The sequence below is a fragment of the Meles meles genome, chromosome 9 (assembly GCF_922984935.1).
Source record: "Meles meles chromosome 9, mMelMel3.1 paternal haplotype, whole genome shotgun sequence".
NCBI classification, from domain to species: Eukaryota; Metazoa; Chordata; class Mammalia; order Carnivora; family Mustelidae; genus Meles; species Meles meles.
Genome location: NC_060074.1, coordinates 18,085,693 through 18,102,371, shown reverse-complemented (window position 1 = coordinate 18,102,371; position 16,679 = coordinate 18,085,693). Strand labels below are relative to the sequence as shown.

Below are 16,679 nucleotides of genomic sequence, written 5' to 3'. Positions count from 1 at the left end.
AGAGGCTGTAGCCACAGATTTCTCTTTTCTGGCCAATCACAGTATTATCTCTGGGAACTTAGAGTCTAAATCTAGCTCTTATGACCCTCCTTATTTCCTCAGCCTGGTGTTTCACTTCCCTGGGTTCCAACACCTATAACAATTATTGTTAATAGGCAAGAGGATATGGGATAAGAAAGTCTCATAATTACCACAGGCAGAGGGCTAACATCCACTGACTTTAACCACCCAAGAGTTATACTAAATCTCATCTACCTATGGAAATAAAGAATCAGTATATAAATACCAATGGTTTAATTCAGATTTTATTTTTAATGTTTCTGTTATTATTATGTTTAACTATGAAAGTCATTTCTCAAACTATTTTGAAATTAGGTCAGATACACATCCTAAAAACTGGTACTAGAACCTATTAATATGTAGGCAATACTTACTTTATTATACATTTTTCAAGTTTCTGGACCTGATCTACCAGCATATAGATGCGTCATCAAAAGCAAATGACAGTGATAACATCCAAAGCATCCAAAACAATATGGGGTTAACTCTCCAACCAGAAATGCCAAGGGAGACCTAAAATGTACTCACCTCCTCAGAGAAAATATGGCAAAAAGAAGAGCTATCCAGCACTATAGAAACAAAATGTCTAGACCTAGACAGGAAAAGATGCCTGCAGAAGAAACCCTGCAGCAGCTCATCCCTGACAGCAATGGGAAACTTAGAACACTCTAGGGCTTCTAGGACATATGAAAATCAATATTATCCGCATCATACTACACATGACACAGTGGCAATCAATACTTATGGCAACTTTGAGGACCTCTACCTGTTAAGATTCCTCATCATCACAGAAATGTCTTCAAAGCCACCAAAATAGTTTGACCCTTCCTAAAGTACATAAATGCAAAAGAGACCATAATCTCTCAAAAAAGTACTTGGAAATTATAGTAGGAATATTAGCTAGGAAAGATCTACCAATTAATAAGCGGCAGCTTAATGCTGAATGTCTCACTGCAATAAGTAATAAATGAATTAGGATGTGTGCTCATTTGTTAAGGCCACCATAACAAAGTACTAAAGTCCAGCGACTGAAACAACAGAAACTTATTTCCTCCTGGTCCTGGAGATTCGAAGTCCAAGATCAAGGCATGCACAGGGTTGGTTTCCTCTGAGATCTCTCTCCTTGGCTTGCAGATGGCCACCTTCCTACTGTGTCTTCACATGGTCTTTCCTCTGTGCACACAGAGGTCTATGTCCAAATTTCTTCTTCTTATAGGAACACTGGTCATATTGGGTTACCCTGAAGACTTCATTTTAACTTAATGACCTCTTTAAAGTCCTTTTCTCCAGGAGCCCCTGGGTTGCTCAGTCAGTTAAGCATCTGATTTCAGCTCAGGTCATGATTTCAGGGTTCTGGGATCAATCCCACACATCTGGCTCCCCACCCAGCCAGGAGTCTCCTTGTCCCTCTGCCTCTCCACCAACTCATGCACATGCTTGCTCTCTCTCTCTCTCTCAAATAAATAAAATCTAAAATAATAATAATAATAAAGTCCTTTTCTCCAAATATGGTTACATTCTGAGATACTAAGGGTTAGGACTTCAACATACGAATTCAGGAGGGACACAGTTCAGCCCACACAGATGGTCTGCTCAACAAATGGGATTATTTGAAATCCTACTGGGGATGTCTGGGTTTTCTTTACATTGTTAAATTTGACTAAAATAGTTCAATTCGTTTTTCCTACTTAATGTGAACAGATGAGCAATCATTAGTATTATGCCCAGCTCATTTGTAATTTAACAGTCCAGTGCTGTGATCAAAGCAGAACTGAATAAGACTCCAGACTAAATCCCATGCTGAATCCCAACACAGGACTAAATCTCACCAGTCCTCAAGCTGCTCAGCTGTAAAATGGGGATTTTCACATCTTCCTCACAGGGGTCTAAAGGTATTTAAATAGGAGAAAATGGGTAAAGGGCTTAGCAGAGGGTCCATCATCATCATTGCTACTATAGCAGAAAGCCTTCCCTCTGCAGACGTCAGAAGTCAGGAGGGATTTAGCCTATGAGTTAGGACCGATGGGCAGAAAAGAAGGTGGACGTGGGGGGTCATCACTGGCGCACTTCGCCAGCCAATCTTGGTTCAGAAGTCCTACAAATCCACAAGCTGAGATGGAAGACAGAACAGTTCAGTCTTGGGCTAGCATACAGGCCGTCTGCCTCATACTCTTCTTCAGCCACTAACTCCTGGTCCTAACTCCTGGTCCTATCCACTCATGAAAGGAAAATGGGGGCAGGAAGCCTGTCTCTTCTCTACATGTTCCTGCTTACAAACCAAATTTAAGTTCAAATCTCCAAATCTGCAGAGCTGAAAGAGACTAAATTTTCCACTTAGAACCCAATGAATCCAAAAGGGCAGTCTGCCTTCCATCTACTCCTTGATAGTTTCAGCTTCTTTGAGTGAAGAGGTTCACCAGTGCTCACTCTCTACAGGAATCTGATGCTTTCCTGCTCCCCACACCTTTGCTCCTCCACTTCCCCGTGTGCAATGTGCTTTTCTCCCTCCCATATCTCCCCAGTTGGAAAGCATGTGCATGTAGCAGACTCTGCCCTGCCCCACTCTGCCCTGGCCAATGGGGAAGTATGGGGAGTGGGGGGATTGGGGGGCAGCTGCAGGCAGCTGACTGGGAAGACCCAGATCCTGGCCCCAGGACATGTTCTCTATCTAAAAGGAGGCATCGGAAGTACTCAAGAATTACTGCCCCCAGAAACAGCCCTCAACCAACAATAGACTCGCAGTTGGTGGACAAAACTCCTGGTTTCTCACGCCTCAGTTGGATGACATTCTATGGAAGAATTCCCCAACTGCCAGGGTTCCCTCAGCAGGAATGAGCCCCAGTGGGAAATCAGCTTTTTTCAGCTCCCTTCTCTTCCACATCTCACTTCCCTACTCTCTGAAGGTATTTCCTGGAATGTTTGCCTCAGGTTCTGCTACCAAGGCACCTGAAGCCAAGACAGCATCCTTTAAGATGAACCATCAAATCCCACCTTTCCAATAAAACCTCGCCTTGGCACCAAGGCCTCACTTCCTATCATGTTTTAATACTATTTATATATGTTTTAATCCCATTTTTCCTACTGTGGCTTCCCAAAGAGGAGAATTCTTTTACACAGCTCTGAATTTCCTGGGTCGCTCAGCACAGTATCTTATGCAAACAAGATGCTCAGTAAATGTTTGTTGACTGAATGAAGAATAAATTAACCATAATAATCAACACAAAAGTCAGGCACTTTATTTAACCTAACTGAAACTACATCAGTGTGGCTCTTTTCTTCTTTCAAAAGCATTGCATGAACTACTTTTAATGAGCAAATTACTGTGTGCATATATTTCTTTAAATTAGCATTTTCTAAATATTCATCTTAAATCAAACACCCCTGATTCCCAGAAAAACATCAGAACAAAGACTTTTTCCTAAATCCAGAACTACCTTACTGAATGCATTACTTTGAGTTTTTCATCATGCCATTACACATACCCCTTCTTTGAGTGCCTCCCTTTCCATGCGGTGACACTAAAACCACTTTAATCATCTGCATCCTTACACCGCCCCACCCTTCCACACACACTCATCAGTACACACCTCAGACCCCATCCCTGAGTGAAGGGAAACATCACCTAGCTCCACAAAGAAGAGTATCGTAGTTGAGGTCTGGGTACGTCTCTCAGCTGGGCATGCTACCCTGATTTTTCTGAGATTTGGGGTGGCCCAATGTCAAATGTCACCACTACCTGTGTATGTATCTCAAGGCCAAATCTCATCATGATCCAGGTCTAGCAGTGTCTCCCATAGGTTTGTTGGAGGATACAGAAGGCTTAACCTTTGTTGGGGGGCCAGTTACCACTCCATGTTCTATCCAACAGAGTATGTACATGAAAGAATGGGGCTGTAGGGGACAAGCTGTGACCCCCAAATACAATTTTCCTAATAAGTGACATTGGAGAATGTGGCTATAGCCTTGGATTAAGGGGTTTTCCCATGAGCCCACAGAGGTAGACTGACTCAGCCTAGCTACCTGGTTCCACACAGAAGAGCTACCATAACAAGTACCTGAATATCTGTTCTGACTGCTGAGAGGAATCTAGAAGCACCAAGCAATTCCCCACCTTTTCCAAAAATAGATATGCTGGTGTGAGACACTCTCAAAGCCTAGTTCCATCATTTTAGATAAAGCAACCCTGTTAATACCCAGATTATGGCCCAGTGGATATCAGGTTCTGCACACCCATGCTCACTACCTTCAGTGCATACCAACCACAGGCCCAAATGTCTCTAATTTTTTCTTCAGTCCTCTTTCAGCAGGGAAAAGATCATATGGTACACCACCCTCTTCTCATCTACAAAGTCAGAAAAAATGCTGACTGAAACAAAAATGGACTTACGCTGTTCTCATCAGATCAGAAGCTCGATGAGATCAATGACTTTTCTTTAATGCTGAATCCCCCAACACACACACACACACACACACACACACACACACACACACAGGGGGCGGGGGGGGGGGGGGGGGGACTTTCTGATGTCTCTTCTTATAAGAATACTAATCCTATCAGATCAGGGATCCACCCTATAACTTCACTTACCCTAATTAACTCCTTATACTATTTCCAAAGACAGTCATGTTGAGGGTTAACACTTCAATACAGGAATTTTTTGAGAGGCACAATTCAGTCCACAGCATTGAATGCACCCTTTCCAATTAGAAGACATGTGTAAGTACCACACATGATCTCATTTAATCCTTACAACAACCTGCAGCTTAAGAAGAAAACTAAAGCTTAAGAAGTTAATAATATATCCACACAATGGCCTATTATGTATTTCTTTATTTAGTTTTAGGAACTTCCTTCTCCTTTTTTATTTGTTTGTTTGTTTGTTTGTTTGAGAGAGAACATACGTATACACAAGGGTTGGGGGCAGAGGAAGAGAGAGAATCTAAGCAGGCTCCACAGACAGTGTAGAGCCAACTCGGGTATTGATGCCACAACCTTGAGATCATGACCCGAGCTAAAATCTAGAGTCAGATACTGAACTGACTGAGCCACTGAAGTGCACCACAATGTCATATTATTTAATGCAACATAGATGAACCTTGAAAACATTATGCTAAGTAAGAGGGGCATCACAAAAGGCTACAAGTTGTATGAATTCATTTATATGAAATGCCCAGAACAGGCAAATGCACAGAGACAAAAAGTAGATGAGTGGTTGCCAAGGGCTTAGAGAAGAGGGGAAAGGAAAGGTACAAGGTTTTTCTTTTTTTTTCTTCACTTTAATTTATTTATTTATTTTTTTCAGCATAACAGTATTCATTGTTTTTGCACAACACCCAGTGCTCCATGCAATACGTGCCCTCCCTATTACCCACTACCTGGTTCCCCCAACCTCCCACCCCCGCCCCTTCAAAACCCTCAGGTTGTTTTTCAGAGTCCATAGTCTCTTATGGTTCGCCTCCCCTTCCAATTTCCCTTAATTTCCTTCTCCTCTCCATCTCCCAATGTCCTCCATGTCATTTGTTATGCTCCACAAATAAGTGAAAGCATATGATACTTGAGTCTCCCTGCTTGACTTATTTCACTCAACAGGGACGGGACTGGAAGTGATTATGCTGGGTACAGGGTTTCTTTGTGGAGAAACAAAAATGTTCTGGAATTAGATGGTGATATAATTGCACAAGTCTGTGAATATAACACAAACCACTGAATGATACACTTTAAATGAATTTTATGGCATGTGAGTTATTTAAACTGTTACTAAAAAGAAGAAACTTGCCCAAGGTCACACAGCTAGTAAATGGCAGCCCCCAGATTCACACTCAGGTTGTCTGATTCTAGAACCTGTGCTCTCAACCTTTATGTAGCTCTGATTACTATTATTCCCTAAAACAGGTGAAGACACCAGCAATTAAATGGTCGGTAATAGGCTTTGGCATAATTCCAATCACAAGTATAAAGGAGACAATCACTGGACTTCCCCGACTTCCAGGATCAATACACACTAAGCATTGTTAATCTAGTAAAACTTTTTAAAGATTCTGAACTTGGAAAAACAGTTATTCTAGAAGGGAAACAAAACAAAATTGAAAGGGGGAATATCCCTAAAAGGAAAATAACCGAAAGTCCTGTGAGGCCACAGCAAGGATTTTTTGGGCTAAGTAACATGTAAATCCGATGGTGTGACATCCATGCTTACTGCCCTCCAATGGCTTTCCACCGAACACATCTCTGTAGATGCTCTGTGGGTGATGGCCCGTCATGATCTGGCTACATGCTTCCTCTCGACCTCACCTCCTCATTCCACCCCACTGCACTTACTCTCCTCACTGTCCTCAGCTTTCTAGCTTTGGTGGTGACTCATATTTGACAATCAGGTTTCAACTCAGTGTCCTTCCTCTGACAGACCTTCTGGCTTCGGTGACATCCAAAACATGTTGGCCACCTCCACGTGTGGTTCCTCTGATCACATATGAGCTGTCTTTAGTGAGTGAGGGAAGCTCTATGGCGGGAGACGGGGACCCTCCCCATCCTATTCCCAGCAGCACCAGCACCACTGTGGTCCCAGACATACAATGGATGCTTGCTCAACATTTGCTGAACAAACCAATAAAACACACATCTCTGCCATGAGATGCCTCAGCAAGCCAGGGCCTTACTTGTCCAAACTATAAAAGCACAGAGTCAGCAAATCCCCCCTGTCAGGAACCCACCTCAGGCAGTCTTCATAAGCTGGCAGTACAGGCCTGGCAAAGGCATGATCCATTTAGATTCCGTGGCCACCGCTTTGATTAGTTTGTGTTGAGATCCATATGCTCTCATTCCTTCACTGAGCCCATGTACTTACCATGTACATTTTTCTTTTCTATTCTCAAGAATTTAAAATTGTTGTAAGTAGTGTGGCCACTCCATGGTAGAAATGAGATCCCTCTTTCCTCAAAAGCTCTTTCAGTTCCTCTGTGACTGAATTAATTTACTCTAACATGGATCAGACTTTTTAGTTAACCCCAGCCATTGAAAGTCACTTAAACTAGAGACATACCTGGTCCACACACATCATACTTTTATACAATTCCCCATCTCTGGGTCGCACAGAATCGCACAATCATGCTGAGCTCAGAAGACGTGAGACTGCCCCAGGGAGATACCATACGAGTACAGACAGCTCTCATGCCTCCTTTCCACTCCATTTACTTTTCCCTACAAAGACCTCCGTTTCCTCCCAGCTCAGTCTCGAATCTCTAATCTCTAATCTCTCTTCTTGCCCAGCCGGAATACAGATACTTAACTACCCAAGTAATTCACCAATATTCAAAGAGCTGTGTCTCCACTCTTCTTCCCCTGTGCTACCACCAGAAAACCTGATCCACCATCTGCCTCCTTTTTTTCTTTCACATGCTTAACTGATGGAACATGCCAGGTTAAGGAGGAAAAAAAAAAAAAACACCATCAGGAAGAATGACTCAAAGACTGACATGTAACACATCATTTCTGATGACGGTTGCTCATACATTGTTCAACATGATCTTGGTAAGCTTCCTCACCCATCCCTCCAGCAATTAGCCTAAATTTTCATCATTTTCCTCACCCTCAACCCATCCTCCCTGTCCATCGAATCCCCATGGCAGATAAGGCTGTCCTCAAGAAGGAAATTTCAAGAGGTATTTCCCAAATGCCATCCCTTCACCTCCAAACCAATCTCTGCCTGCATACACCCACAGGTTGGGAATGCACTGTCCCTCCGGGTTCAAAACCACATTCTGCCCTTGTGCTGTTGGTCTCATGACTTTTTGTCCTCACCCAGATCTGGCTCCGTAAAGTAACTCCTGTCTCTTCTGCATCTTCACCTCTCCCTCTTTCTAGTTCCCATTGCTCAGCTTGTCAACTTGCTGTGTCGCACCTACCAGCCCATTGCTTGGCCCCAGTGTCTTCTACTGGCCACTGCCCTCCTCCTCTTTCCCTCTCACCCAAACCTCTTCGGTGGACAGCTGCTGTCTTCACATCACCTCCTCTCAGTCACTGCCAGCCTGTTGGGACGTGGCTTCTGCCCCAGAGCTTCACCGAAACTTACTGCCTTCAGACCCATGGTAACTTAATGGATAAATACGAAGGGCGATCTTGGCTCCTTAGCTCACTAGATCCTTTTGCATGTGAGGCCATAAATCACATCTTTTTGTTCTGAACTTCTCAATTTATTCATTTTCCTGATTCTCCTCGCCCCATGTCTCTGAGCACTCAGTCTCTGTCTCTTCATGGGTTTCCCTGCCTCTCCTCAACTCTTAACTATCCTCTCACCTTATGTTCTTTTTCGACCTACCCTCCCTGGGCAATCTCATTCACAATCATCCTTGTCATTTTTAACATTATATGGGAATAACTCCCTACAGTCTCCAGCCCCCATCTCTCTCTCTTTTAAGATTTTATTTATTTATTTGTTTGTTTGAGAAACCAAGTGAGTGAGTGAGAGAGAGAGCGTGCGCACACTCACAAGCCACAGAAGAGGGAGAGGGAGGGAGAAGCAGACTCCCCACTGATCGGGGAGCTCAATGCGGAGCTCAATCGCAGGACCCTGAGATTATGATTTGAGCTTAACCAACTGAGCAACCCATGTGCCCCTCCAGTCCCCATCTCTTCCCTGAGCTTCAGATTAGTACACCACCAATCTCCTAAACACGGCCTCATGTATGTCCCAAACCCTGCAAATCAATTCCAATTTCACATCTTTTTCTCTTCCTCATTGAGCCAGTTGTTCCCCGTGTTGCCCATTTCATCTGGATACAACCTTCTGCCCAGCTATCCAAACAAGGCACCTGCCAACTTTAACTCTTCATTTTGCTGTGTTATCTATATCCAAGTTTTGATTTTTGATTTTTATCAACTGAAGATTTCTTAAGAGCATTTCCTCTCCATGCCTCTTAGCACTTTCTGAAAGCCGAACTTCTGTTTATTCCCCTTACTTCATTTTTCAGACTCCAGGGGATAACGGCCAAGATCTTAAGCATGACATACAAGATCTTCCATGAGTTGAGATGTCCCTGGGCCGACCTATCCTGACTCATGTCCCTCTGCCTCCGCCTTGCAATTTACCGGGAAGTTCAACAAAAATCTCATGCTTCCTGAAAATGCCACACAGCGAGATGTCCCTGCCTCTTTAGCACACGCTCTTTCCTCTGTCTACATACAGCTCTCCATTTCCTCTCCCCCTTCCGCCCATGCCCAACACTTCTCCCTCATGAACTCCTGCCCTCCACGATTTAGCTCAACCGTCACCATTTCCAGGATGACTTTTCACACTCCTCCTGCCTGCAGAGCTGCCTCTTTGGTGTTCGCAGAGCACCCCATGCTTATCTCTAGCACAGCAAATCTCACACCTTCTAAAATTATATATTTATCTATTAGTGTTTCCCGACTAGACTATAAGCTCTTAGAGGCAAGGACCACTCAGAGTATGTATTCAACTTGATTCCTCTGCCTGTTAATACTAGAGGTCAATAATGTTCTGAGGTGTCTTCAGACCTCTATGTCCAATGCACATCCCATGTGAGCCTTCCTTGGTTATGGGCGGCTCTGTTGTGGCCATGATGTCTTCATGTTCAAAACACATGGCAATGTTGGTTGCTATCACCTCCCTTCGGTCTGGAATGGCAGTCTCCATTGCAGTAAGAGTTAAAGGAATAGAGGGCCTTAAACAAACTAAAATTAGCCATTCCTTGCTACGCAACATAGTCTAAGATTTGGCAAGACAAATCTCTTGGGCAGGTACAGCGCTGACACAGCAGGATGAAAGGACACTCAACCAATGCCCAGCAGACTCAGAGAGGAAAACCTGCAACACCTTTACCACAGGAAATTCTGAGTTCTGCTGATTCATTCTGACTTAAAGCTGCAATAGCACTTGAGTATGGAGCACCCATGCTGACTCCGCATTTTTTTCTGCAGAGCTCACAGAATTTGGCATACAAGAAATTTAATAGTTGTTCTTTATACTCTTGCAATTTCTCAGATATTGACTGTGGCCACCTACATTATAGCGTCTGATAGCATTACGTGGTGTCTTTCTGGCAAAGATGGCGTCCTGGTCAAAATACTGCTAAGAATTTAAAATAATGATTGGAGCTCCCTCAGCTACAGAAAATCATACAGGACATATCTTTCACCAAAGAAAATCTCACTGCTAGCTCAATTAGAAGCTAAAGAGTCCTGCTTCAGTAAATAGCTCTCATTTGTGCTTGTACAAAGATATCTGTATAACTGGTTCCAACTTAGGAAACAGCATTTAAATATCAACATAAACACATGCTCAGAGAAAAACTAGGTAAATTTTCATCAGGACCAAATCCCTAAGAAACTGTATTAGAGAAAATTACGAAGCAAAGAACCTTCTCAACATCAGCATTGCAAGTTATCATTTTCTTTGTTCTTTGTACGAAAGCCATGCAAACTGCATAATGAAAAGTAAAATGGAAGAAATTTCTAGACTGATGTCTAATTATACTTGAGTCAGTGATTTATCATGCTTTCTATATATAGGAATCATTATAGTTAACATTTAATTAACTAGCATTACTTCAAATATTTATTCCATTTAAAATCATACTAAGTACTATATCTGAGATATTTAACAAGTTAAATGTTAAATGCCTTTTCTTTCAGGAAAAGAAAAAAAAGAATTAACCTCAGGCTTTTATATTTTTCTTTAAGTGCCATATGACATAATCAGCTAGAAAATATCAATTGCTTCAACAAAGGCACTATTTTGACTAAAGCATCATTATGAAGTAAAGTTTTATTGCACTTGCTTCTTAGCAGGATTATTATAACTAAATACTTACTTGTTCAGTGTGAGGTCAAGAATGAATTTGGAGCCAAAGGCTTCAATCTGGAAGCTTGCCTGGGCCAGATGGACAGCCTGTGGATTCAAAGAGACAGAAAGAACCTTAGCTTACTTTCCTGTCTTTAAAGCTGATTGTATTGATATCAATGATATTAAATAAGAAAAACATTTTTATGGATTGATGCACTTCTTCTGAGATTCTTGTGTAACAATCCATTTCTTTAAAAAGATACTAGGTGCATTGTCGTGGTTTCACTTGGAAGACGTAAATATCTGTGTAGCAAAGAACTAATAAAAGACAATCAGTCCTTTAAAATGAACCCATTGTGATAAAAATCAAGAGCATATTCAGCTGGACTTTCAAAGTGACTATGATGAATTATGCAAAAGTTTGACTAATTAAGGCTTGATTTCAGCCTATTTTTGTGCACAAAGCTAATAAATTCTTTCTGCACACCTAAGTGAAAAATCATGTCAGCGCTCGGCTCTTCATCAGAAATTGGAACTTTCTCTAAATGGTGTATCAGCAGAATGTGTCAGTAAAATGCAACCTTTCCCTTTGGAAAGCACTTAGAACCATGCCTCTTGTGAATATTCAGAGTTTCTGTCCCCTTTAAGGGTCACACATTTACAAATACTGTTGTTATTGTGCCTTAGCTCAAAATACAAAGATTATTTCATCTAAACAAAAATGTTAAGGATTAATTTAGTTCATGGTAGTATCTTTAAAAAATGCAAATTAATGAATCAATGTAGTCTTGTTAAAGTACCACCCAAGATAAAATTCTCCTTTATCCCCCATCAGAAAAACAACAACAACAACAACAACGGAACAAAGAAGTGATAAACGCAACATCTACACTCACTCCCTCTCCCCACTCACAAACATCCTTCCTGCAGACTTCATTCCTAAGGCTCAGTGGTATCACAAATCATCTATGATGTGGTCCCTGGTCAAGCACAACTGCTGATGGGATAATCACTATAATAACCAAAATACAAAATAAAAAGGAAATTAACAAATATTAAATTTTAAATACAAAGCAATGAGAAAGAAGGACCCCAAATTCCTGACACCTTGGCACACCACACCAGACCCCAAAGAACCATGGAGAACAGGGTCATCGCACTTGATCTGGGCTTCCTGCATGCAGACAACTACATGACAGAGAAAGAAATTACTGTCTTGTTAAATGAGGTCTCCAGCAGCAGCAGCAAAACCTCTATCTTCTGACACAAACATCATAGACTCTTTAATCTAAATTCATTCTGTGTCTTGAAGCCTTAATTTTTACATGAAGATTTTGATGAATAATTTGTACAAGGGGAAATTTTTCCATTTCTGGGAACCAAAAGTTAAAAAAAAAAAAAAAAAAGAAAACTTACTTCCTGAGAAATAAGATAAGCCCTTGGGCCTATTTTCTATTAAGAATATTAAAGAGGGGCGTCTGGGTGGCTCAGATGGTTAAACGACTGCCTTCGGCTTAGGTCATGATCCCGGGGTCCTGGGTTCGAGTCCCACATCGGGATCCCCCTGCCTGCCCTGCAGAGAGCCTGCTTCTCTTTCTCCCTCTGCCTGCCACTCTCCCTGCTTGTGCGCTCTCTCTCTCTCTCTTTCTCTCTGTCAAAGAAATAAATTAAATCTTTTAAAAAATATATTAAATAGCAAATTAGAGTTCATTAATGTTACCCTGGCCCTAAAAAGGTGATAAATGTACCTCCTTGAGCAACTTTATAAACACTAAAAAGACCTGACAGTAACAGACTAAAAGGCTGACCTTACATCAAATAAGCAATGAGACAAATACAAACCCCACCAAAAGCCTGTTGTAAAATAAAGCAGCTGGTAGGAACCACTTACCCCATGTTCTAGACTTGGTGGGAGTAACACAATTTGACTGTCATTAAATAAGTTGATTATGAGTCAATGTGACAAGATTCAGGTTAATAGCAGTTAATGAAGGTGCTACCAAATAACATTAATATTGGGATTTTCCCTTTGTTTTTTATCTATTCACTCCCCACACAGGTGTTAAGTCCCACTGTGTGCATAAAGAGGTCTAGGACACAGGCCCTGCCCTCCAGGGAGCTGCTGTCTTCAGGGAAGCAGGGAGAGCGGCCAGCCTCAGTAGGCTTCAGGGGCCCCAGGAACCATTCACTGACAAGGTGAAGTTTAAAAAAAATTTCCAAAAGATGACTAAGAATCCACCTGCCAGGAGAAGAAACGTTCAGGACATGGTGGAAAACATTTGCAAAAATAGTTTTAAAAATGAATATGGGAAAAAAGTCTTTTTCAAACTTTTTTAAAAATTAATGTGGCCTATAAAGAAAATAACTTTTAGAGGAAACGCCACACACTGAATCTGAAAAGGTGGGCTTTGTGTGATGTGCTCAATGACATGCCTGATCTCACAGACACATGTGTGGCCAAGATAGCAAGCTCGCCTCTAACTGTGCCCCATGCTTACTCTGCACAGCGTGTGGCAACTGACTTAGCATCACCACCATCGCCAGCATCAGCACCAGCACCACCATCCTCGCCACCAGCAGCAGAGGTAGCACCACCACTACGGGCACCGCACCCACCACCACCACCACCACCACCAGCACCACCACCACAGCACCACCACCAGCATCACCACCACCATCAGCACCAGCACCACCAACACCAGCACCACCAGCACCAGCACGAGCACCACAGCACCACCAGCAGCAGCATCACCACCACCATCAGCACCAGCACCACCAGCACCAGCACCACCACCACCATCAGCACCAGCACCATCAGCACAGCACCAGCACCAGCACCACCAGCACCAGCACCAGCACCACAGCACCACCAGCAGCAGCATCACCAGCACCAGCACCACCACCACCAGCACCAGCACAACCAGCACCAGCACCAGCACCATCAGCACCAGCACCACCAGCATCAGCACCAGCACCACCATCACCAGTACCACCACCACAGCACCACCAGCAGCAGCATCACCACCACCACCACCATCACCAGCACCATCAGCACCAGCACCACCAGCACCAGCACCACCACCACCAGCACAACCAGCACCAGCACCAGCACCATCAGCACCAGCACCACCAGCACCAGCACCAGCAGCACCAGCAGCAGCACCACCAGCACCAGCACCAGCACCACCAGCACCAGCACCAGCACCACCAGCACCAGCACCACCAGCACCAGCACCACCGCCATCAGCACCACCGCCATCAGCACCAGCACCACCAGCACCAGCACAACCACCAACACCAGCACCAGCACCACCAGCACCAGCACCAGCACCACCAGGACCAGCACCACCGCCATCAGCACCAGCACCAGCACCACCAGCACCACCATCACCAGCACAAGCACAACCAGCACCAGCACCACCACCATCAGCACCAGCACCACCAGCACCACCAGCACCAGCACCACCACCATCAGCACCATCAATAACAACATTATGATACTAACGTATTGACAGACTATCCTCTACAACAACTGAAACAATCACAATGCCATCAACCACATCCCTGTTTCTCCACAGGGAAAGAAAAAAATCTGATTGTAGTACCTTAATCAGTAAGAAGGTTTTAACATTTTAACTTATTGTAATGCAAAGAGGCAGCACATTTTCCTATAAAATGACTGAAGAGTTCCTCAAGCGTTCATCTTCCTCGCACATACCTCAAGCAGAGCTGGTATACTCATCTGATATATCTGTATCCATGTTAAAAAATTTCAACGCAATGGCATACGTTATGTTTCTCATGTTGTTTTCTCTTTCCGTTGTTATATATTCAGCATTTGTACAGAGCATAGATTCTTCCCTATATCAAAATAAGTACTGACAAATGCTACTTTTCTCTATCATTCTTTTATTTCTCCTCTTAGACATGATTAAAGTAGCTTTTAACTTCTGGAATCTCTGCGTTCCATATCAACTGATCATGTTTTATTTAACAAAATACTATGCAGTTTTGATAATTGTCAAATTTAAATATGTTTCAAATCAGGTAAAACGAGTCCTCCTCATTATTGTTTTCCAAATTACATTTTTGGATATCCTTCATTTTTACTTCATATTAACCTACTTCTTCCAAATGACCGAAAAAATTAGAAGAATGGCCAAGATGAGTAGAAAGCTTTATAATACGCAGCCACATCACTTAGTTTATTAAATATTTTAGAGATGACTAACTGACCAGGACCACTAAAACCCCTGAAAATACAAAGGCGACCTCAAGTATTGCTCTTCTTTTACAAAGAAGGAACCGTCCAGTGAAGTTTAGAATGTGCTCAGTAGCACACAACTGGATCATAGGAATACTTCAGAGAAAAGTTCACAAACCACACATAAGGTCATAATGGGTTATTTTCTCCTTTGGGATATCTGTTAAGAAGACTTGATGACTAACACTTGTTTTTACAAGGATAGTCACTATAATTGCGCTGGGGTAAAAATGCTGGGTTTTACAGTCAGAGCATCATTTCCCGACAAGAATAAGCACAGCCCTGGGTGCAGAATTACCACCCTGAAGGGCTGAGAACAGCTGTTGCCTAAGCACCTTGATATTTTTCTTTTGACTCAGAATCTGGCACAGGGAAATTACAGGAGCACTATAAACAAAAACAACTAAACTCAATTATATACACAAACCTCCTTCACTGAAGAGAAATTTACACATTTAACAATGTGCTTTTGTTTTTCTGGGTTTTCCCCCCCTTTTAGGAAATGGCACCTCATGGTATCATATTAAATAACTTTGGAAGATGGTCAGGTTCCCAGTGAAGACGGGCTTTGCAGCTTATTATCAAGTAATGTTATGATATTGAGCGATCGTGTATATTATATAAGCTGAAGAGACATGGTTACATTTTCTTGGGACTTATACTCTAAAACAGTTGGCGTTAACACGGACACGAAGACAAGAGAAAATGATGACTCTCTCTACTTACAGAAATAGAAATCAGGCATTTCCCAAGTACGTATGTTTCCATGCAAAAATGCCTCACACATAATGAGTGTTCAATCAGTATTCTTTACTACTTGGCAAGAATTCCTGTGTTCTACAGAGTGCACACACAACTGAAACTAAATATAGGGGGTGGGAAGTTTACACTTTCCCAGAATTCAGAAAATATTATGAGACTGAATGTCATAATTCAGTAGAAAGTAAGCAACTTGAATTAAGGTATCGACACAATCAATCATAACGTTATCTGAGCAAGTGATGTGCTTTAGTATGCTCTATAATGTGCATGGTATGGGTAACAGAAGAAAATTTGGAAGAAGTTCTCCTGCTCTTAAGATACATTGTTTATTTAGGGAGACACTCATTTAAGTAAGGAAGAAAACTTATCTGGAGTAGCATAACAATAAAACAAGCAAATATTTTACAAACGGACTGCAGAAGCCCTGAAGAGAATGAAGCAGGCCTAAGCAGACATTAGTGGGAAGATTTCCAGCTCTGCCTCCTAAAGAAGAGGGTTGTGGGCTTCTAGGAAAGAAGGTGCTAGAAAGATCAAAATGCTGTCATTAGAGTTAGAACACAGGATTAATAAACTGTCTTTCCTAGTGGACAGAATCATGGAAAAAGTAAAACAGCAAAGTACCTGATTATTAGTGAGACTGTAGGTAATTTTTTTCTTTGTTCTTTCCCTCACTGCTATAATATTGTTCATTCTACGTTCATTAAAATATTTTACTTATAGTGTGTGTTTGCACCTGTGCATATAAACCATAACCTTTTCAGGAACTGTTTTCCTCTCTCTTTATCTTTTTT

The 16,679-nt window shown here is 42.3% G+C and overlaps 1 protein-coding gene across 2 annotated transcripts in view; it reads right to left on the bottom strand.

Moving 5' to 3' along the window:
* The window catches only part of ADAM23 (ADAM metallopeptidase domain 23), a 179,040-nt gene that overhangs the window by 121,192 nt on the left and 41,169 nt on the right, over positions 1 to 16,679 (bottom strand). For both annotated transcript variants that reach the window (XM_046019346.1, XM_046019347.1), the window contains exon 3: positions 10,891 to 10,967. In XM_046019346.1, coding sequence (XP_045875302.1) covers positions 10,891 to 10,967 — 77 coding nt within the window. The remainder of the gene's footprint in view (positions 1 to 10,890; positions 10,968 to 16,679) is intronic.